We start from the raw sequence: 22,493 nt of genomic DNA on the forward strand, positions 1-22,493 counted from the left end.
CTGATGGAGCCTTACCTGCATAATGATACTGAGTGGGGATCAGAGAGTAGGGAGAGAAGCCTTCATGCAGGTGGTGTGTGGGGGGACGCGCTGTGGGGGGTGACCGCCCCTCTACCCCTCCTCCCACAGACCCACTCCCTCCGTGGGCCAAAGATGAGGAAGAAGTAGGTATGGAGCCGGAGACAGAAGAGGAAGTGACGGGTGTCAGTGGTGATCCATCTTTGCTAGCCATTGGAGAACCCACCTTTTGAGGGGTGCTTAAGATGCTGGGCGGTGTCATACCCAAAGCCGCTGAAGACAAAGGAGACTTTCTAGCTCGCTCTTGAAGCTCATGAATTTTATGACTTGAGTATAGATGTGAAGGGTGAATCAATGGTGCACTAGATCCACCTCGGGACAAATCCTCTGGTGTATTACTGACTGCAGGATTTAAGGAAAACCTAGGCACCATCCCTGGAGGAGGTAAATAGTGAGGTGGTGGATAACCCGCAGGCAATGACATTTGTGGAACCATGGGTCGATAATGGTCGTAAGGTAGTGGACTGTATGGAAAAGTTGGAAAATATGCTGTTGATGTTGGAGGTGGTGGAGGCCCAGTTGTTTCCATGGTTGGTTTCACTCCTTCATTTTTGCTTTCAGATTTTTTATCACCACGGTCATCTTTGTTGTTTATTGAGCCTGCAGGGGGTGTGGACACAACCCGAGGACTAGAAAGAGGTGCTGGGGGTGAAGGCTTTGGTATTCCCATAGATTTATCCCCTAGTTTCTCTTGAGGTTGTGTTTGTAGTTGCAAGCGCTGATCAAATGGATACCTATATGCAATTGGAGGTTCCTCAAATGACCTTTTTTCTATTGCTAGTTGACTCTTAAGTTCATGTGCCTCTTTGATTAATGCATGATTTTCTGTTTGCTTGTCTTTTGTCATCCCTATTTTATCTTTAGGCAAGACAGATGAGACTGACCCTGGTAAACAAGGTGCTGATCTTGATAAGTCTGTTGGACCTTTATCTCCTTCTCTAACCAATTCTTTACCCTCGGCTTCCTTATACATTTGCGCTTCTCTTAAAAACGGATCTGAATAACCTGGATTATATAAGTAATGGGATGCATATAGATATTGATGTGGAATTTTACTTAGATATTCGCTATTGCCTGGAGGAGGTAAAGTATCTCTTTTATCAATATCAACACTTTTATCCTTAGAATCTTTACCATCCCCTTCCTTACCAGGCGGGGTTGACGGTGGAGGTTGTATTGGAGGAATAAGGAAGGGGGGTGGCTGTCCATACGGACTGGGATAATACATTCCATAGGGAGGATAAGGCTGTGCGCCTAGAGGTAATTCAGGTTTTTTATCATCTCTCATATCTTTATTATCGCTATCTCCATCTAAAACTGGAGCAGTATCATTAGCATCAGATATGTCGGAATATGCGGGACTTCTAGCATCTTCTCTCGTTGGTTGTTCTTCTTCTCTGGTGTCTTTACTTATTAAACCATTCATTAAATCTTTTGGCCTACTTTTATCTGGTTCTATGAGTGATTGTTTTACAGATAATAAACCAGGTGAATTACCAGGAAGGCTAGACAATTGGGTGCCTTGAGGAGTCATGGGTATGCTTGATGTAACCGACAAACCAGTAGAAAGAGGCCCTGGTGGTCTTGGACCTGTGGTTCCTACTCTCATCATCATCTCTGGACGAACTTCTGGCCGAATTAATCCGGGTCTAACTTGTGGGATGCTGCCAGGAATAGGTGACAAACCCAAAGCTGGGGAGCCCGCTTGTGGATGCTGAGGGCTTACAACACCACCAGAGCCCGTGTACATGTACAAGGCCTGGTTAGGTTGTGGTACACGTGTCTGAATAACACTTGGTTGACTTGTAGGAAGTGGTGTGGTCCCTTTGGAAAGTTCTTCACTTGGACCAGGGCTTGGTGTTGCTGGTGGACCAGTGTAGCGAAGAACTGAAGGTTTAAGAACATCTTGTGCAGATTTGTCCACAGGAGTCTCTGCTACAGGTGTAGGAGATGATGGTTGACTTTCTTCCACTTCACTTTCTGCTCTTCCTTCCGTACTGGTTGTCTCATCGTCATTCGTGACACTGTTGTGGGCATGACTTTGATGATATTTTAACCCGTTGATGTGTTTGTACTTCTTGTTACAGTTAGGCTCGGGGCACTCAATCAGCTGGGGTGAAGAAGGCTGCTCTGGCCCAGGACTGGTTGCACCATTGGTTGGTGTTCCACGAGAAGAAGCACGTGACCGTTTCCAGTTTTTTGTTTCGGGTACCTCTGGTTCCCGAACCTTACGTTTGGTCCCACCAGGTTCAGATTTTACTGGACTAGGAGGAGGGTTAAAAGTAGGAGTTACATTCCCTCTGCGCCCCTTCACATTGGCATTACGTAATTTGCCACTGCGCGTTTCTGCTACACTGAGATCGTTACCGGGTGTACCAGCAGTCGTAGTGCCAGCCCGCCCCCTCTTGCCCCGACCTTTGGGCGTCCGAGACTCTATATCACTGGTTGGCGAGTCACAGAACCTGGTGGGAAGAGAGGGGAGAGAGGCGAGTCAGTTGACACAGTAGCCACTCACCCCACACACCACAACACTCACCCTATACTCTCTAATCTTAGGAAAACACCACTACTGATAGAGAGCAGAGTGTTGAGCTACAAAACAACCCTTTCTTAATACCAATATGGGATCAATATGTTTTATTATTTCCTTATTATAAAGTACATTAGTCTTTAAAGGTTTTTGCATAATAAATTGAAAAAAAAAAGATGATTAAAATAACATGTCTCAAAAATAGAGGTACAAGGGTGTGAATGGTCGCCATGGATGTGTGGGATACTGGGGAATGAAGTAATAAACTTCATTTTCATTTTTTCAAATGTTATATATAAACTACCAATGTCTTTAACTCTGCTAGGCTGTTTTGTAGCTCCACATGCAGAGATAAATACCTTGCAAGTGTGCCTTACCTGGGTGGGGCCCAGTCGTGCCGTGTGCAGTCGAGCAGCGTTCCCACGTAGGTCTTTCCGCGCCAAGTAACATTCACCACCAATACACCTGAAACATATTTTAGTTCAGCAGTTTCCTTAATACTCTTCCAAGAAGTTATATATCCTAATATTACCTGAACCTTTTAAATTTCTTTTAATTCCAATAGGAGCAGGTGCTCAGTGTGATCTTATACTGGCACTCTGCTGAAGGTTAAGTCTACAGTAACGCTGTAAAATTTTTAATAAAATCGGTTTACAAATCTCATTTTATCTACAACAAAGCAAGTACAGTAATTTCCTTTATAATTTACACACAATTTGTAGGTCAGTGTTGTTTAGGTGGAATGTGTGTGGGGGTTGTTTGTTGGGGACTGTTGTGTGTGGGGGCGGGGAGGTTGTTGTGGGAGGAGGGGGTTGTTGACGTGAAATTACCTATGTGTAGTTACAGAATGTGAGCTATGCACATGGTGTCCTGTCTTCCCAGTACTCTGTCATGTAACGTTTTTGAACTACTGGTGGTTTTGTCATTCACCACCACCTCGTTTGTTTCAACTATCTACAACTATTTGAAAAAAAAAAAAAAAAAAAAAATTATATCTTTTAGGACCTTTCTTTCCATAGCTTTAAGCTATGAACTATGATACTGCTGCCTCGGCTCGTGTGTTGCTGGCAGAGTCGCTGCAGTTTATGTACGGGGTTGATACTCTTTGCTCCATTTTGCATTTAATTTCACCTCCGGCCTGCTCTTGTGCCGCCGGAGTTGGTCTGGTCTATGATGCCTGCTTGATACCTGCTTGATGGGGTTCTGGGAGTTCTTTTACTCCCCAAGCCTGGCCTGAGGCCAAGATTGACTTGTGAGTTTGGTCCACCAGGCTTTTGCTTGGCCCGCAAACCCACATACCCACCACAGCCCGGTTGGTCCGGAATTTCTTTTAGAAAACAGTCTAAGTTTTCTCTCGAAGATGTCCACGGTTGTTCTGGCAATATTTCTTATAGTCGCTGGGAGGACGTTGAGCAGCCGCAGACCTCTGATGTTTATACAGTGGTCTCTGATTGTGCCTATGGCACCTCTGCTCTTCACTGGTTCTATTCTGCATTTTCTTCCATATCTTTCACTCCTGTATGTTGTTATTTTACTAATGTAGATTTGGGACCTGGCCCTCCAGTATCTCCCACGTGTATATTATTTGATATCTCTCTCTTTTCCTTTCTAGTGAGTACATTTGGAGAGCTTTGAGACGATCCCAATAATTTAGATGCTTTATTGCATCTATGTGTGCCGTATATGTTCTCTGTATTCCCTCTTACTTCTGCAATATCTCCTGCTCTGAGGGGGAAAGTGTGAGTACTGAGCAGTACTCAAGACAGGACAGCAGAAGTGATTTGAAGAGTACAACCACCGTGATGGGATCCCTGGATTTGAAAGTTCTCGTAATCCATCTGATCATTTTTCTGGACGACACAATATTTGGTTGGTTATGCTCCCAACATGTTAGGTCGTCAGACATGATTATTCCTAAATACTTGACATGCTGTTTTCCTACTACGGGCAGATTTGATTGTGTTTTGTACCCTGTATTATGTTTAAGGTTCTCATTTCTGCCGTACCTGAGTACCTGGAATTTATCACTGTTAAACATCATGTTATTTTCTGCTGCCCAATCGAAAACTTTATTAATAATCTGCTTGAAGTTTTTCAATGTCTGCTGCAGAAGTAATTTTCATGCTGATTTTTTGTGTCATCTGCAAAGGATGACACGAAGCTGTGACTTGTATTTTTGTCTATATCTGATATGAGAATAAGGAAAAGTAGTGGTGCAAAGCAATGCTTTGCACCACTGCTGTGAGTTCAATACTGAGGTACTGAACTTTTGGCAAAATACTATGCTATGGTCACTGTTTACTGGCACTGGTTGTGCTGTTATGGTCACTTTACTGGCACTGGTTGTGCTGTTATGGTCACTGTTTACTGGCACTGGTGGTGCTGTTATGGTCACTGTTTACTGGCACTGGTGGTGCTGTTATGGTCACTGTTTACTGGCACTGGTGGTGCTGTTATGGTCACTGTTTACTGGCACTGGTGGTGCTGTTATGGTCACTGTTTACTGGCACTGGTGGTGCTGTTATGGTCACTGTTTACTGGCACTGGACGAGGCATAAAGGGGACAAGGCATAAAGGGGACAAGGCATAAAGGGGACAAGGCATAAAGGGGACAAGACAAAGTGGACACGGCATAAAGACCAACAAACACACTCAGGCATGCATGCATGCATGCCTGAGAGTTGGGGAAAAGAGAGCGCGCGCATGCGCACGCGCACACACACATAGTGGTAGACGGTTGGAACAAGTTAATTAAGTGAGAAGGTGGTGGAGGCCAAAACCGTCACTAGTTTCAAAGCGTTATATGACAGTGCTGGGTAGATGGGACACCACGAGCGTAGCTCTCATCCTGCAACTACACTTAGGTAATTACACTTAGGTAATTACACACATACTCACCACCCTGGGTCTCGTGCCAAACAATGCCCTCCAGCATGACCGAGGTGCCCGGCTCACAGGGGCCCAGACAGTCCGGGTCGGTGATGGTGGCCACACTTGTTCCTACACACATGTCTCGCCTCGACGCCCCGCCTTCTTCACCCTGAAACATAAGAATATTCTTACTATTACCACCTTTACCTAAACAACACATTTACAATAGCCAGCCAAAAATGGTATACATATTGCCATTTTAGGAATTACATATTACCAGATACTGTGGGGACCCTCGGCTACAGTGGGGACCCTCCGCTACAGTGGGGACCCTCCGCTACAGTGGGGACCCTCCGCTACAGTGGGGACCCTCCGCTACTGTGGGGACCCTCCGCTACTGTGGGAACCCTCCGCTACTGTGGGGACCCTCCGCTACTGTGGGGACCCTCCGCTACTGTGGGGACCCTCCGCTACTGTGGGGACCCTTCGCTACTGTGGGGACCCTCCGCTACTGTGGGACTCGCCCTCATTTAATAACAACATATATTTACCCATAATTATTCATTATTGTGAGCAGGGAGTAATTAGATAGTAGATATTGGAGAATCATTATTAACCATACAAGATGTTCAAGGGCTCGCCCATCATTATGACACGCCACGGGTTCACAGATACACATCTTGGTAGCAATCAAGTAATTATCTACGTAAATTATCTCCTAACTAGAATGGCCTCCTAGTAAGGCGATCCAATTGACCAATCACTCCAGTACTTTTTCTCATCCTCATATCGGACATACACAAGGACACAATCTATAGTACTGTATCTTCCTTTGTAGATGACACTAGGATTTTTATGAGAGTAGACAATATAGAGGGCACGGCAAACCTTTGATCAGATGTAAATCAGGTCTTTCTATGGGCTACAGAAAATAGCCTATAGAGCTCCAGCAAAGAGATAAGTTAGAAGGGAGCTGAAAGGTAAGTTCCAGCTCTTGCGCTTTGGAAAAAATTTAAATATAAAAATGGAAACCACGTACAAAATTCAGTTAAATTATACCATAGAAAGAAAAAACAATGTAAAGGATTTGGGTGTACTGATGTCGGAAGACCTTACATTTAATAAACACAATAAAGTAGCCGTCACAACTGCAAGAAAAATGACAGGTTGGATAACAAGAACCTTTCACACTAGAGATGCTATACCGATGATGATACTTTTCAAGACGCTAGTGCTATCTAGAGTGGAATGGGAGATATGAGTGTACATACATACATACATACATACATACATACATACATACATACATACACACACACACACACACAGGGGGGGGGGGGCCTGGGGGGGGGGGGGCGTGGTAGCCTGATGGATAGCGCGCAGGACTTAAAATTCTGTGGCGCGGGTTTGATTCCCACACCAGGCATAACAAATGGGCAAAGTTTCTTTCACCCTGAATGCCCCTGTTACTGTTACCTAGCAGTAAATAGGTACCTGGGAGTTCGTCAGCTGTCACAGCTTCCTGGGGTGTGTGTGGTGTGGAAAAAAAATAGTAAACAGTTGATTGACAGTTGAGAGACGGGCCGAAAGAGCAAAGCTCAATCCTCTCAAACACAACTAGGTGAATATACACACACACCTGGGGTGTGTCAAACACATAACTCACCGGGTCAACTTAAGAACACAATAAATGTGTTGAGTGAGACAGTTCAGTGTGGGGTGAGAGCAGGTTCCGGACACAAGAGAACTAAACTACAAGGCTCATCTTGTGGCCTCACTCGAGAATAAAGCTTGACAAAACTTGCTCTTACTCTCAGTCATCATTTCCCAGCAGGGAAGATGTTAGATAACCTCAAGATAACCTCGAGGCTTATCTTGAGGTTATCTTGAGATGATGTGTCTCTTCACAGATGATGTGGGGGCTTCAGTGTCCCCGAGGCCCGATCCTCGACCAGGCCTCCACCCCCAGGAAGCCGCCTGTGACAGCTGACTAACTCCCAGCTACCTATTTACCGATAGGTAACAGGGGCATCAGGGTGAAAGATACTCTACCCATTGTTTCTCGCCGGCACCCGGGATCGAACCCGGGACGACAGGATCACGCGTCCAGTGTTCTGCCTGCTCAGCCGCCAGCTCCCTGTGGCTAGAACACATGGAAGCATCACAAGATAACCTGTGCCGTTATCAGGTTGGTGGTGGTGTTATCAGGGTGTCCGAGTGAGCCAGTCACCAGTATACCGCCCAGTCACCATTACTCTACCTTAGAGCGGTGATCTCTCACTAGTCCACCAGCCTTCCCCCCTCATGTGCCCCTCCCCCTCATGCCCCATCCACACCCCACCCCTTTAAACACTCCCCCCCCCCCCACTCTCCCCGGTATGTGCCCCCACACCCTTCGTCTCCAGGTGTGGAGCATGTACTCCCCCACCCTTCAGTGTAGGGTGTGGAGTATGTACTCCCCCCCCACCCTTCAGTGTAGGGTGTGGAGTATGTACTCCCCCCCCCACCCTTCAGTGTAGGGTGTGGAGCATGTACCCTTCCCCCACCCTTCAGTGTAGGGTGTGGAGCATGTACCCTTCAGTGTAGGGTGTGGAGCATGTACCCTCCCCCCACCCTTCAGTGTAGGGTGTGGAGCATGTACCCTTCAGTGTAGGGTGTGGAGCATGTACCCTCCCCCCACCCTTCAGTGTTGGGTGTGGAGCATGTACTCCCCCACCCTTCAGTGTAGGGTGTGGAGTATGTACTCCCCCCCCACCCTTCAGTGTAGGGTGTGGAGTATGTACTCCCCCCCCACCCTTCAGTGTAGGGTGTGGAGTATGTACTCCCCCCCCACCCTTCAGTGTTGGGTGTGGAGCATGTACCCTTCCCCCACCCTTCAGTGTAGGGTGTGGAGCATGTACCCTTCAGTGTAGGGTGTGGAGCATGTACCCCTTCAGTGTAGGGTGTGGAGCATGTACCCTCCCCCCACCCTTCAGTGTAGGGTGTGGAGCATGTACCCTTCAGTGTAGGGTGTGGAGCATGTACCCTCCCCCCACCCTTCAGTGTAGGGTGTGGAGCATGTACCCCCCACCCTTCAGTGTTGGGTGTGGAGCATGTACTCCCCCCACCCTTCAGTGTAGGGTGTGGAGCATGTACCCCCCACCCTTCAGTGTAGGGTGTGGAGCATGTACTCTCCCCAAGTCTTCAGTGTAGGGTGTGGAACATGCACCCCACCCCCACCCTTCAATGTAGGGAGTGGAGCATGTACCCCACCCCCACCCTTCAATGTAGGGAGTGGAGCATGTAACCACCCCACCCTTCAGTGTAGGGTGTGGAGCATGTACTCCCCCCACCCCCACCCTTCAGTGTAGGGAGTGGAGCATGTAACACCCCCCCCACCCTTCAGTGTAGGGTGTGGAGCATGTACCCCCCACCCTTCAGTGCAGGGTGTGGAGCATGTACCCCCCCCCACCCTTCAGTGTAGGGTGTGGAGCATGTACCCCACCCTTCAATGTAGGGAGTGGAGCATGTAACCCCCCCCCCTACCCTTCAGTGTAGGGAGTGGAGCATGTAACCCCCCCCCCCTACCCTTCAGTGTAGGGAGTGGAGCATGTAACCCCCCCCACTCCCACCCTTCAGTGTAGGGAGTGGAGCATGTAACACCCCCCCCCCACCCTTCAGTGTAGGGTGTGGAGCATGTACCCCACCCCCACCCTTCAATGTAGGGAGTGGAGCATGTACCCCACCCCCACCCTTCAATGTAGGGAGTGGAGCATGTAACCACCCCACCCTTCAGTGTAGGGAGTGGAGCATGTAACCCCCCCCCTACCCTTCAGTGTAGGGAGTGGAGCATGTAACCCCCCCCTACCCTTCAGTGTAGGGAGTGGAGCATGTAACCCCCCCCCCACCCTTCAGTGTAGGGAGTGGAGCATGTACCCCACCCCCACCCTTCAGTGTAGGGAGTGGAGCATGTACCCCACCCCCACCCTTCAGTGTAGGGAGTGGAACATGTACCCAACCCCCACCCTTCAGTGTAGGGAGTGGAGCATGTACCCCACCCTTCAGTGTAGGGAATGGAGCATGTACCCCACCCCCACCTTTCAGTGTAGGGAGTGGAGCATGTACCCCACCCCCACCCTTCAGTGTAGGGAGTGGAACATGTACCCAACCCCCACCCTTCAGTGTAGGGAGTGGAGCATGTACCCCACCCTTCAGTGTAGGGAATGGAGCATGTACCCCACCCCCACCTTTCAGTGTAGGGAGTGGAGCATGTACCCCACCCTTCAGTGTAGGGAGTGGAGCATGTAACCCCCCCCCTCACCCTTCAGTGTTGGGAGTGGAGCATGTAACCCCCCACCCTTCAGTGTAGGGAGTGGAGCATGTAACCCCCCCCACCATCAGTGTAGGGAGTGGAGCATGTAACCCCCCCCACCATCAGTGTAGGGAGTGGAGCATGTAACCCCCCCCACCCTTCAGTGTAGGGAGTGGAGCATGTACCCCCCCCCACCCTTCAGTGTAGGGAGTGGAGCATGTACCCCCCCCACCCTTCAGTGTAGGGAGTGGAGCATGTACCCCACCCCACCCTTCAGTGTAGGGAGTGGAGCATGTACCCCCCCCCACCCTTCAGTGTAGGGAGTGGAGCATGTACCCCACCCCACCCTTCAGTGTAGGGAGTGGAGCATGTACCCCCCCCCACCCTTCAGTGTAGGGAGTGGAGCATGTACCCCCCCCCACCCTTCAGTGTAGGGAGTGGAGCATGTACCCCACCCCACCCTTCAGTGTAGGGAGTGGAGCATGTACCCCCCCCCCCACCCTTCAGTGTAGGGAGTGGAGCATGTACCCCACCCCACCCTTCAGTGTAGGGAGTGGAGCATGTACCCCCCCCCCCCACCCTTCAGTGTAGGGAGTGGAGCATGTACCCCCCCCCCCACCCTTCAGTGTAGGGAGTGGAGCATGTACCCAACCCCCACCCTTCAGTGTAGGGTGTGGAGCATGTACCCCCCAGGGGAGTGGAGCATGTGCCACCGTGGGTGTGGAGCCCACGGTGACAAGCCTCCAGCGAGCACACGTGTACCAGGAGGCAGGTGTTGCATCTGTGGGTGGCGGGGGAGGGGGGGCGATGGTAGAGGCCTCCAGGAGCATAGCGGAGCATGACAGTGGCCTCAGGAAATACTAGAGTCCACCCCCCCTGCCCCACCACCCACCCTACAATATCTCCCACCTTCCCTGTTAATAGTTCAGGTGTTTCCTAGTCTCAATTACCACACATTGTTCAAACGCGTGTCCACACGTATCCACACGTGTTCACACGTGCCCACACGTGTCCCCCCACACGTAAGGACACGTCATCACATCTGTCAATATTCATCACTACTCAAATCAATGGTTTCTTTAAACAATTACACCCGGGCGGCCTCGGGGGTTGGGTATTGTTGAGTCGTAGGTGGAAGAGCTCCTGCTGGAGCACCACCAGGTACAGGGTACCCTGGTACCACCATCACTATCACCACCACAATCATCACTAACACCACAATCACAATCACCACCACAATCACAATCACCACCACAATCACAATCACCACCACAATCACCTTACGCACTCACACGCATTTTCCAGCTCCAGTTGAGAGGTGTGGTGACTGGCAGGAGGAAGCTGGTAGCTGACGCTTGGCGACACTGGCGCCACCTGCAGCACCAAGCTCACGGCGCCAGGCTGTCAATCATTGAGTAGTAACACTAAAGAGCTTAGTACTACAGAGTACGGCAGAGTACTGTGGAGTACTGTGGAGTACCTGAGAAAGCTGGAGCTGCCCCTACCTCACTCTCACACGCTGCCACACGCCGCCACATTCCTCAACTCCCTCCCTCACTACCGCATCATTACCACCGTTATCCCAGCTTGACTCACTCACTCATGTCCTCACCACTCGTGTAACGTCTTCCCTGCTCGCGTATTTAGAGAGTTAAGCTCAATACAAGTGGCGGAGAATGAGTTGTTTATCCTAGCGCGCCTCCCTGGCCGGCGGGGCTGCCGGTGTTCACCCGCGCCCGGAACACTTACACATTTTATGAATTAAAACTTTTCATTCTTAACAAACAGAGCGATATAAACAAGCTTTGAGGGTACTGTTAGTCAACAAATGTTGGAAATATTTGTATTCCCTTAATGAAAACAGACGCAACAAATAGAAAAATTAATGAATGCGAGTGTGTGTTTGTGTGTGTGTGTGTGTGTGTGTGTGTGTGTGACGTCAGACAACGTTGCCAAACCTCCGGAAGGGAACTCTCACCAGGTGACGTATTCATCACCTGGCACCTGCGCTTCAACCCCCCCACCCACTCCACCACCAATCAACCACCATCACCCCCCTCCCCTAACAACCCTTTCTACCTACATGTCATCAATTCCATTCTAGACACATTTGGCAGCGCGAATTAGCTATGAGGAACGGTGTTGTTGGTGAAGATAACCGGAGGAGGAGGAGGTTGCCGTCACAGATATTACTCCAGATTTCATTTATTAAGACCCAGAGAATGAGGATGATGATCTTAGGCTTTGTTGGGTGCTGGCAACGTGGTTCCCTACACCCTTAACCCTGGCTGGTGGTGGTTCCCTCCCTCCTACCATGTGCCCTCCACCCTCCTACAATGTGCCCTCCACCCTCCTACCATGTGCCCTCCACCCTCCTACCTTGTGCCCTCCACCCTCCTACCTTGTGCCCTCCTACCATGTGCCCTCCTACCATGTGCCCTCCTACCATGTGCCCTCCTACCATGTGCCCTCCTACCATGTGCCCTCCTACCATGTGCCCTCCTACCATGTGCCCTCCTACCATGTGCCCTCCACCCTCCTACCATGTGCCCTCCACCCTCCTACCATGTGCCCTCCACCCTCTCCAGCCTCCATCTCCTCCTCCTCTTCCTCCAGCCTTATCTCTTCCTCCTCCATCACCATCACCTCATCCAACCTCATTAATTACTTCAACACAACAAAAATATTAAATATTTTAAATTTAATATGTAACAAACAGCATGTAGATATATTGGTTTATCTCTAAATATTGAAGACACGATGACCCCAGGCCTATACGATATTACCCTGTTATCTTACCTTGGGGTTATCTTGCTTTGATTTCGAGGCTCAACGTCCCCGCGGCCCGGTCGTCGACCAGGCTTCCTGGTTATGTGTAGTGGAAGCGTGTTGAACAGTCTCGGGCCTATGATGTTGATAGTTCTTTCTCAAGAGTACCTGTTGCACCTCTGCTCTTCAACAGGGGTATTCTGCACATCCTGTCATGTCTTCTGGTCTCATATAATGTTATTTCTGTGTGCAGGTTTGGGACCAGCCCCTCTAATATTTTTCACAAATAAATTACTATGTATCTCCCGCCTGAGCTCAAGAGAATACAGATTTAGGCATTTTAATCGGCCCCAGTAGTTTAGATGTTTTACAGAGTGGATTCTAGCAGTAATGTAAAGCTCTGCACGCTCTCCAGGTCAGCAATTTCTCCAGCTTTGAAAGGGGCTGTCGTTGTGCAGCAGTACTCCACTCTAGAGAGCACAAGCGTCTTGAAGAGTATCATCATCGGTATAGCATTTCAAAGGTTCTTGTTATCCAACCTGTCATTTTTCTTGCAGTTGTGACGGCTACTTTATTGTGTTTGTACGTAAGTCTTCCGACATAAGTACACTCAAATCTTTTACATTGCTTGCTCGTTGTATGTTATGATTTTGTATGTTTGAGTTTTGTACGTGACGTGTACAGGCTGAGACGCACAGCTTTACCATGTGTTTACTGAGAGGTACATGACAGAGGTACATGACAGAGGTACATGACCAAAGAGCACAAGGCAAAGGGACCTGGACACGGGCACCTCTGTGACCTGACCCTGGCCTCGCCCTCCCGACCTGACCCCGGTCCCGCCCTTCTCCCCAACCCATACCCTCCCCAACTCACCCCTCTCATCCCCCCCATAAAGTCTCCTGTTCCTTCCTCCCCCTCTGCATCTTATCCCTCTATTCCACCTCACCCTCCCTTAACCCTACACTCTACTCCACACTCCACCCCCACTAGGCCTAGCCCTCTACTCCCCGTCTCCACCCCTATCCCGCCGCACCCCTCATCTCCCCCTCCCCACACCCACCCCGGCTGCACCTCTCCTCATACAGGATCCAACACCACCTAACCCCTCAACCTCTTCAGTCCTTAAAACCCTTCTCGCATCCTCAATATGAAGAGACGAAATAGCCTAAGCTATTGTATCCTTTTGAGATGTATCTTATCGTCTCAATAAACTTACTTGAACTATTATCAGCCCCCCCCCCACCCTGTCCCCACAACCTCCTCCCCTAACACCCACCCCCCCTGCCAATAATTCCCCTCTGCCCCTTGCACACACCTTGACTCTTACAACCTCTATTCCCCTTTGTCACCCCTCCCTGCTTGATACCTGCTTGATGGGGTTCTGGGAGTTCTTCTACTCCCCAAGCCCGGCCCGTGGCCAGGCTCAACTTGTGAGAGTTTGGTCCACCGGGCTGTTGCTTGGAGCGGCCCGCAGGCCCACATACCCACTACAGGCCGGTTGGTCCGGCAATTTTTTTTTAGAAAACAATCTAATTTCTCTTGAAGATGTCGTTCCGGCAATATTTCTTATAAACGATCACACTACGTGATGCATCATTTGATGCATCACGTAGTGTGATCTCTGTGTGAATATTTCTTATAGTCGCTGGGAGGACGTTGAACAACCGCGGACCTCTGATGTTTATACAGTGTTATCTGATTGTGCCTATGGCACCTCTGCTCTTCACTGGGTCTATTCTGCATTTTCTTCCATATCGTTTACTCCAGTACGTTGATATTTTACTGTGTAGATTTGGGACTTGGCCCTCTAGTATTTTCCATGTGTAGATTATTTGGTATCTTGGTCCCTCCTCTACTTCTCAACCTCTATCTGATTCTCAGCTTCACTCTACCTCTCAGCCCCTCTCCCCCTTACGCCTCTCAGACCCCCTCTACCTCCCAGACCTACTATGCCCTTGAACAAATCCACAAGGGCCGTGACGAGGATTCGAACCTGCGTCCGAGAGCATCCCAGACGCTGCCTTAATCGACTGAGCTACATGTCTACTATACCCTTCGAACCCCCTTTATTACTCCCCCCCCCTCAGAGACCCACTCTCCCTCCTCCTCCTCCTCCTCCTCATTCCTGGGCACATCTCTCACCTCCAGCACACACTAAGGGAACCAAACAGGCAGAAGAGCTGTGTGAATTCTGGTAACACTTTCCAGGAAAAGTCTCAAGGTTTGGTACACCAATGCTGATGGAGTGTCCAATACAGCAGGAGAAATAAAACAAGGTTAGTGAAACAGATCCTGACAGTGAAAACTAGAATAAAAGATATGAATGATGTCGGATGCAATTTTTCCAGGGGGATGTCAAGGGATAAGAAGAGAAAGGACACGGAAACAGGGAGGGGAAGTGGCCCTCCTAATAAAGCGGAAATGGAAGTTTGAAGAACTGGAAATTCAGGCAACTAATAGAAAGTCAAGCTCCATAACTGGGACTCTTGACAGCAGATGAGAAGAGGATTGTAATCTTGGTTATCTATAAGACCCGGACAGGAATATGATAAGGCATGTACTCACATAATTGTGCTTGCGGGGGTTGAGCTCTGGCTCTTTGGTCCCGCCTCTCAACCGTCAATCAACAGGTGTACAGGTTCCTGAGCCTATTGGGCTCTATCATATCTACACTTGAAACTGTGTATGGAGTCAGCCTCCACCACATCACTTCCTAATGCATTCCACTTGTCAACTACTCTGACACTAAAAAAGTTCTTTCTAATATCTCTGTGGCTCATTTGGGCACTCAGTTCCCACCTATGTCCCCTAGTGTGTGTACCCCTTGTGTTAAATAGCCTGTCTTTATCTACCCTATCAATTCCCTTGAGAATCTTGAATGTGGTGAGCATGTATTCACCTAGTTGTGCTTGCGGGGGGGGGGGGGGGGGAAGGGTTAAGCTCTGTTATTTTTAACAGGGCCTTTCTAACAACTTGTGAAGGAAGACACAAGAGAAAGAGGAGGGGATACACCGAGCCTATTAGACCTGACGGTCACTCAAAACTACAAAGTTGTTCAGAGTGTCCCAGTCTTTAACTATATGACTCAACTTAAAACTGTGAACACGAGGCAAGAGGTTCGGGAGGAGTCGACTATAGATAAGGGGATTACAGATGAGAATATCTGTAGATATTCTACAGATATCTGTAGATATCTACAGATATGAGAATAAACAGCGCCAGAAGAAAAAATGAGAAGCAGGAGGGAGTGGAGGAAGTACAGAGGCATAGATGAGACAGAGCCAGGAACGAATACATAAATATGAGGACAGTATCGGTTAATATCATGAAAAGATATGGCTATTAAAGCAAAAAAAGCAACCTAAATTACTACAAAGTCATAGTCAAGAAGGAACATGACAATGAACGACCAAGTGACAAGACTACAGAAAACGGGAGGTCTTCCGTGTTGACATTCAGAATGTGACAAGGAAATCTGCGAGGTACTGAATGTCAGTTTCCACGGAGTGTTCAGCGTACTACCAGCGAGGATTTTTAATGAGACAGTTACGAAGGGAGAGTTGCCCAGATGATGGTTGAAGGCAAATGTGGTACCAATTATCAAGGTTGAAGGTAAATGTGGTACCAATTATCAAGGTTGAAGGTAAATGTGGTACCAATTATCAAGGTTGAAGGTAAATGTGGTACCAATTATCAAGAAAGGCGATAGAAAAGAGGCACTTAACTATAGAGGGGGTATCGCTGACAAGCGTTACCTGCAAAGTACTCGAACTGGAACTGCTAAGAGAGAGAATGATGCACTGGGTAGATGAGCAAATTCTCCCACAGGAAATATTAGATCAGTCCCTATCCACCAATAGTGCAAATGGTGTAGCTACAGGAAATGTGGAGACCCAGAGGCAGTGGCAGCAGAATTAGAACTAAAGAAGTTGCAGTTTGAAGCAGAACTAGCTCGACCTTATTACTTAACCTATACCGTTGATAGGTTAAGTAATAATTGTAAATAAGAAGCAATAGGATGCTTATCTTAACATACTAAGAAGGCTAGGTGAGGTCGGTGTTTTCTATGAAGCTTTTCAAGGTAAACTAAAATATTCACAATCAATTAGTATGTCACATATGCACTTATTAAATAAGCCAATATTGACTATAAGCAAGTGCGAGAACGGGTTGATGATAGTATATATAGATGCTCTAGACTGGGGTGCTGGTTCTGTACTAATGCAATAGGATGATGAGGGGTATTAATTATCCAATACATTACTATTCTTAAAAGTTAACCAAATATCAACAGTTGAATGTTGTTGAACAACATTGAAATGTTGAACTCCAAAGTAGAGAAAGAGGCATTATCATTATTACTAGCTGTTAAAAAATTTGACATTTATGTACCAGCCAATACCGTTGAAGTGTTTACTGACCACAACCCCTTAACTCTTATTGCTAGCATGAAGAATTCCAATCAGAGGATATTAAGGTGGTCTTTACTGTTGCAAGAGAACAATCTGGTCGTCAAACATATTCCAGGAAAATTAAAAATAGTAGCAGATGCACTTTCTAGATTGCCTAAACTTGGGGTGACTTAGGGTTGTACTATTGCACAGAAATGTATATAATATTGTGTAAATGTGTTCATTAGTTATCATATACCATTTGTGTCAATTTATTATGAAATCTGTTTGAGGTGTTGAACCATGTGAAAAAAATTGAAATTCATTTATGAATTATTAATTTTTTCTCCACGGTGTAACACGGGGAGGGTGTTCTCGAATTATCTTTCCTTCTTCTCCCCCTCTACCCGTATTCTTACTTTTTATTCTCTACAAGGGACTCCAAAACTTTTACTAAAGCCGACTCCACGCCACGTGGTCCTAAGACGATTGACCGACTTAGGATTCTACAACCCGTATGACGTGACATAGACTTTGAGCAAAACCCTAGAGTCGCCTCCGCCGCCACCACCAGACCAGTAACACTGAACAATGATCGAGGTCTGGATCGATCATGCTAATTAATCAACCTTGGGGCTTGATCCCCCTATAACCGGTACCCTTTAAGGTCTTAAGTGTGGAATTAATTAGACGGGAATGATGAATTCCGATTCGATGTTAAAATCGGCGCCCATTTTTGACCTGACGTGGAGCACTAGCTGTCTGACTGGTCCTTGTTTTGTGAGGGAGGATGCACTGATAGCCTACTGAGCTGTTAGTTTTGAGAGTCCTGATATCCTAGGGATTCAGGCGATGAGTCACAATAAAGTGGCTGAAGTATGTTGACCAGACCACACACTAGAAGGTGAAGAGACGACGACGTTTCGGCTAGTCCTGGGCCATTCTCAAGTCGATTGTGAGAATGGTCTTGGTCTCACAATCGACTTGAGAATGGTCCAGGACGGACCGAAACGTCGTCGTCCCTTCACCTTCTAGTATGTGGTCTGGTCAACATCCTAGGGCAACCTCTGACACATACATGTGTCAGAGGTTGCCAGAGGTAGTGCTGGAGTGCACAGTTCCAGTGTTGGACTAAGATCTGTATGGGGGGAACCCGTTTGGGTGATAAGAGACAATGTTTTCCTTCTGAAGGCATTGATTTATAAGGAATGAATTATGTTATGTAATGTCGTGTGTTTTATAAATATACATTAGTGTCATTTATCTACTGGGTTGTTTCCCTTCACCTTGAATTCCCCTTGGCTCAATTAAAAGCCTTATTCCCTTTGACAACATAAAAATATCTAAAGACCACACCCACACGTGACAGTCAACAGTATACTCTACGCTGCCAAAACTTAAAACATCTTTCAGAACCTTTCAGAAAACATCTTTCAAGTAAGGAGGCATTTAGAGCACTTTACACTGCCTACAGAGACTATTCTTAGAGAATGTCGCACTATCCTCAAGAAACACACAAGGAAACTGGAAATGGTTCAGAAGTTTGCGACGAGGCTCGTCCCAGAGTTGCGAGGGATGGGATGTGAAGAGCAACTAAAGGAACTGAACCTGCTGACAATAGAAAAAAAGAAGGGAGCGAAGAGACATGATAGAAACGTATAAAATACTTAAGGGGATTGACAAAATGGAAATAGATGAAATGTTCACACTAAACACAACAGAACAAGGGGGCATGGGTGGAAGCCTGAAACCCAAGATAGTCGTGTAGATATTAGAAAGTTTTCATTTAGCGTGAATAGTGGGGAAAAAGGAATGAACTAAAGGAGCACGTGGAAGCAAAAGTCTATTCATAGTTTTAACAGTAGGTACGATAGGTTAATAGTACGAGTCATGCCATTAAACTGTGGCAAGAAAAGGGTCCAAGGGTTAATGCTTGATCCTGCCGGCACAAATAGGCGAGTACACATCATCAAGGTCACTCAGTTTATTCACTATAACTACAAGAGAGAGCGGCAGTTGTGTCACTTACCGCTTTTGGTCGTTTGGGTGGAGGCGGCGTGTCACTCTTGAGGTTGTAGTGTGTGAGGGGCGTGGTGGCCCTGCTGGGGGAGGAGCTGGGGGCGCGGGGCTCCAGCTTCACTGTTGTCACGGGAGGTGATGCCACCCCGCCTGACACACCCACCACTCCACTTGATACCCCGACCACGCCGCCCTGCACCCCCACCACGCCACTCTGTACCCCCACCACGCCGCCCTGCACGCCCACCACGCCGCCCTGCACGCCCACCACGCCGCCCTGCACCCCCACCACGCCCACCGGCGGTCCGACGGTGGCCGGCCCAATAACAGGACCCGGGGTGGCCACCATAACTGCGGGCGCTGGTGGCACGCCTGCCGCTGCTGGGGGCGTGGTGAGCGCTCGCGGGGGCGCCGCGCCCTGTGGAGGGGGCGACGTAGTGCCATTGATATCGTGGCGACGCTTGTCTTTCTTGTGGGCGGCACGGACATGGGCTTGTGATCTCGGGGCGGGCCGCCCATTGAGCTCTCCGCCCTCTAGCTTGATGTGGGCGCCGTTGTGGTGGTGCGTGGGTGGCGGGGTGGAGGTCTGCTGCAGCTGTGGTGGCTGCTGTGGCGGCGGCGGCTGCTGCTGTGGTGGCGGCTGCTGCTGCTGTGGCGGCTGCTGGGGCGGCTGCTGCTGCTGCTGCAGCTGAGGGTGTTGCTGTGGCTGGTGTTGGAGGGGTTGGTGTGGGTGGAGGAGCTGGTGGTGGTGTTGGAGGGGGGTGGTGGGGGCGGGGTGGGGGGGCCCTGGACCCATGTCGGGCTTCACAATCTCGTGCTTGGCTTCGCTGTTCTTGGTCGTTGGCTTCGTCCTCTTGATCTTCATCTTGAGGCTGTGTTTGTCTTCCGTGGTCTGTTGTTGTTGCTGTTGTTGTTGTTGCTGCTGCTGTTGTTGTTGTTGTTGCTGCTGCTGCTGCTGCTGCTGCTGGAGCTGCCCGCCGCCCGCTTGAGGTGGCTGCTGTGGGCCGGTGGCGATGGCGGTGTTGGAGGAGGAAGCGTTGGCGTGGTGGTGATGGTGGTGGTGATGGTGGTGATGGTGGTGCTGGGGGGGCGGGGCGGCGGAGCTCATCCTCCCACGGTCCGCCTGGGCGATGTCAGCGTCCAGGTCGATGATCAGGTCGCCCACGCCCACGTCCCATTCCTGGTCGTCATACTCGAAGTTGGGCGCTTGCTGGCGGGGCTGACCTGCTCCTGCTGCTGCTGCTCCACCCTGCTGCTGCTGCTGGAGGCGCTGCTGCTGTGGCTGTGGCTGTGCTGACTGCTGCTGTTGTTGCTGTGGCACTTGTTGACCTGTTAGGCTTCTTGGTTGCTGTTGCGAGGGCGTAGCGGTGTTGGTCTGCTGGTGTTGGTACTGCTGTTGAGTCTGCTGCTTCCCTGCTTGATATGCAACGTTCTTCTGTTTGTTCTGCTGAAACGAGGCAGCGTTGTGTGTTTTGTTGGGTGTGTGGTAGTTGGGCTGGGGCTGCTGGTGCTTGTTGGCGTGGTGGTGGTGGTAGTGGTGCTGGTGCTTGGGCGGGTGGTGGTGGGGGCGGTGGTGGGGGTGTGGGTGGGCGGTGGCACCCACGGAGCCAGCAGTCGCCCCGCTGAGGGTGGAGGGCGCCTGCTTGTTCCGGGGGGCGGTGGCTCCCTCCAGGGGTGACTCGCGCATTACGGGTTCCCCACCATCACGCCCACGCCCCCCCGCGCGCCACCACCCTTACGCCCATCACCTGTAACACAAGACCTCACGTTAGTAAACATTTACAACTTAACTGTTTAACTACACAAACAGCCCTCACCCCCCACACACGCAGGAAGACTAGTGGGGAAATAGAGCGGTTGAAGACGCAAACTCCATAATTTTAATTAAAAGTTGTAATGATAGGGAAATCACAGGGACAGAGGAGGCTACAAGAGAGGGGTCTAAGAGCTAGAGGTCAATCATGCAGGCACAAATAGATGAGTATACACACACACACACCGAAGAGGCAGGACCCTCTTTGGTCCCTTAGGTGGAACCAAAGAGCCGAAGCCCAGCCCCCCACAGGCACAGTTAGGCGAGTATAGAGAAGTGTCCGGAAGCAGGAGTGGAGGAAGCACACAGGACAACAGGAAGAGACGCAACAGAGCTAGGAATGAATACATTAATACAAGGAGAGTTTCGGAAAGAAACTACGAGAACAATATTACGATCAAAGCAAAAATCAACCTAACTTACTACATTGTCGTATAAGAAGGAAAATGTTAGTGAACGAAGTGGCAAGACTACAGAAAACTGGAGGGCATACACAGAAAGCGACAAGGAAATCTGCGAGGCACTGAATGCCAGTTTCCATGGAGTGTTCACAACCGAGCCAGAGCAGCTCTTATTGTTAGAAGAGATGACGACCCAAGATGAGAGACTAACAGATATAGAGGTGACAGCAGAGGTGATGAAATAGCTGACAACACTGGATGAAACTAAAGCAGTTGGACCAGACAATGTATCACCGTGGATACTAAAAGAGGCAGCGCAGGCCCTCAGCGTGCCTCTAGCAAGGCTCTATAATGAGTCACTAAGGGAGAGTTACCCAGTTGCTGGAAGAGGGCAAATGTGGTACCAATTTTTCAAGAAAAGAGATAGAGAAGAGACACTTAACTATAGACCAGTATCATTGACAAGCATCACCTGTCAAATACTTGAAAGAATAATCAGGTTATTACTCAGGTTAATAAATTCTTTAAATTTTTGAAAGAGAAACTGACAATATTTCACTCAGCTCTTGGGCCCGACTCGTGGAATTCAATATTTATAAAGAAATGTAAAGTACCAGTAGCGCGAGCACTCTGTGTAATATGGAGAGAGCCTGGATACAGGGCAGGCAGGGTTGCAAGATCTGAACTGCTGAAAGTAGCGGTCTAAAAGTAGCGAATTTGTAATTAAAGTAGCCCAATATTTTTTTTTTAGCCGCTGATACGGTTATCATATCAATATATTTTAATACATAGAATGATACTACAGTACATGATTTAATGATTGAATTAATATTATCACTGCATGTATATAATTAAAAAAACTGGTAATGGATAACTTACCAATATTTGCTGCATGAAGCGTAATTTACCTGAATTTACCTAGCAAACTGTGCTTCTTGCAGCATATATTAGTATGTTATCCAATTGTCAATCATTTTTCTTTATTATATATGTGTGTGTGTAGAGTCCCTCCACGTCTTCACAGTTGAAAACTATCAAGCAGTCTTCGTCTGCACCCACAACCTCATTCTTGTATACTGCAGACTCACATTTTATTACTGACATCCGTGGTTCAAATGATGAGCAACAAGTGTCTTTCTTAAAGATATGTTTTGATTCTCAAGACTGATGTTAAAAGCTGTATCTTGAGATGATTTCGGGGCTTTTAGTGTCCCCGCGGCCCGGTCCTCGACCAGGCCTCCACCCCCAGGAAGCAGCCCGTGACAGCCGACTAACACCCAGGTACCTATTTACTGCTAGGTAACAGGAGCATAGGGTGAAAGAAACT

At 48.7% G+C, this 22,493-nt stretch overlaps 2 protein-coding genes across 6 annotated transcripts in view; one reads left to right on the forward strand and one right to left on the reverse strand.

Annotated features, from left to right (window-relative positions):
* Positions 1–22,493, forward strand: part of LOC123768447 (uncharacterized) — a 487,820-nt gene that overhangs the window by 48,356 nt on the left and 416,971 nt on the right. The gene's annotated exons all lie outside the window — the stretch shown is intronic.
* The window catches only part of LOC123768495 (zinc finger protein 609), a 129,587-nt gene that overhangs the window by 12,705 nt on the left and 94,389 nt on the right, over positions 1–22,493 (reverse strand). For all 5 annotated transcript variants that reach the window (XM_045759117.2, XM_045759125.2, XM_045759134.2 and 2 more), the window contains 4 exons: positions 18,963–20,700; positions 5,507–5,648; positions 2,986–3,073; positions 16–2,540 (listed from right to left, as the gene is read on the reverse strand). In XM_045759117.2, the coding sequence (XP_045615073.1) occupies positions 16–2,540; positions 2,986–3,073; positions 5,507–5,648; positions 18,963–20,639 (4,432 nt within the window). In that variant the 5' untranslated portion in view covers positions 20,640–20,700. The remainder of the gene's footprint in view (positions 1–15; positions 2,541–2,985; positions 3,074–5,506; positions 5,649–18,962; positions 20,701–22,493) is intronic.

This window comes from Procambarus clarkii, chromosome 86 (assembly GCF_040958095.1).
Source record: "Procambarus clarkii isolate CNS0578487 chromosome 86, FALCON_Pclarkii_2.0, whole genome shotgun sequence".
Taxonomy (NCBI): Eukaryota; Metazoa; Arthropoda; class Malacostraca; order Decapoda; family Cambaridae; genus Procambarus; species Procambarus clarkii.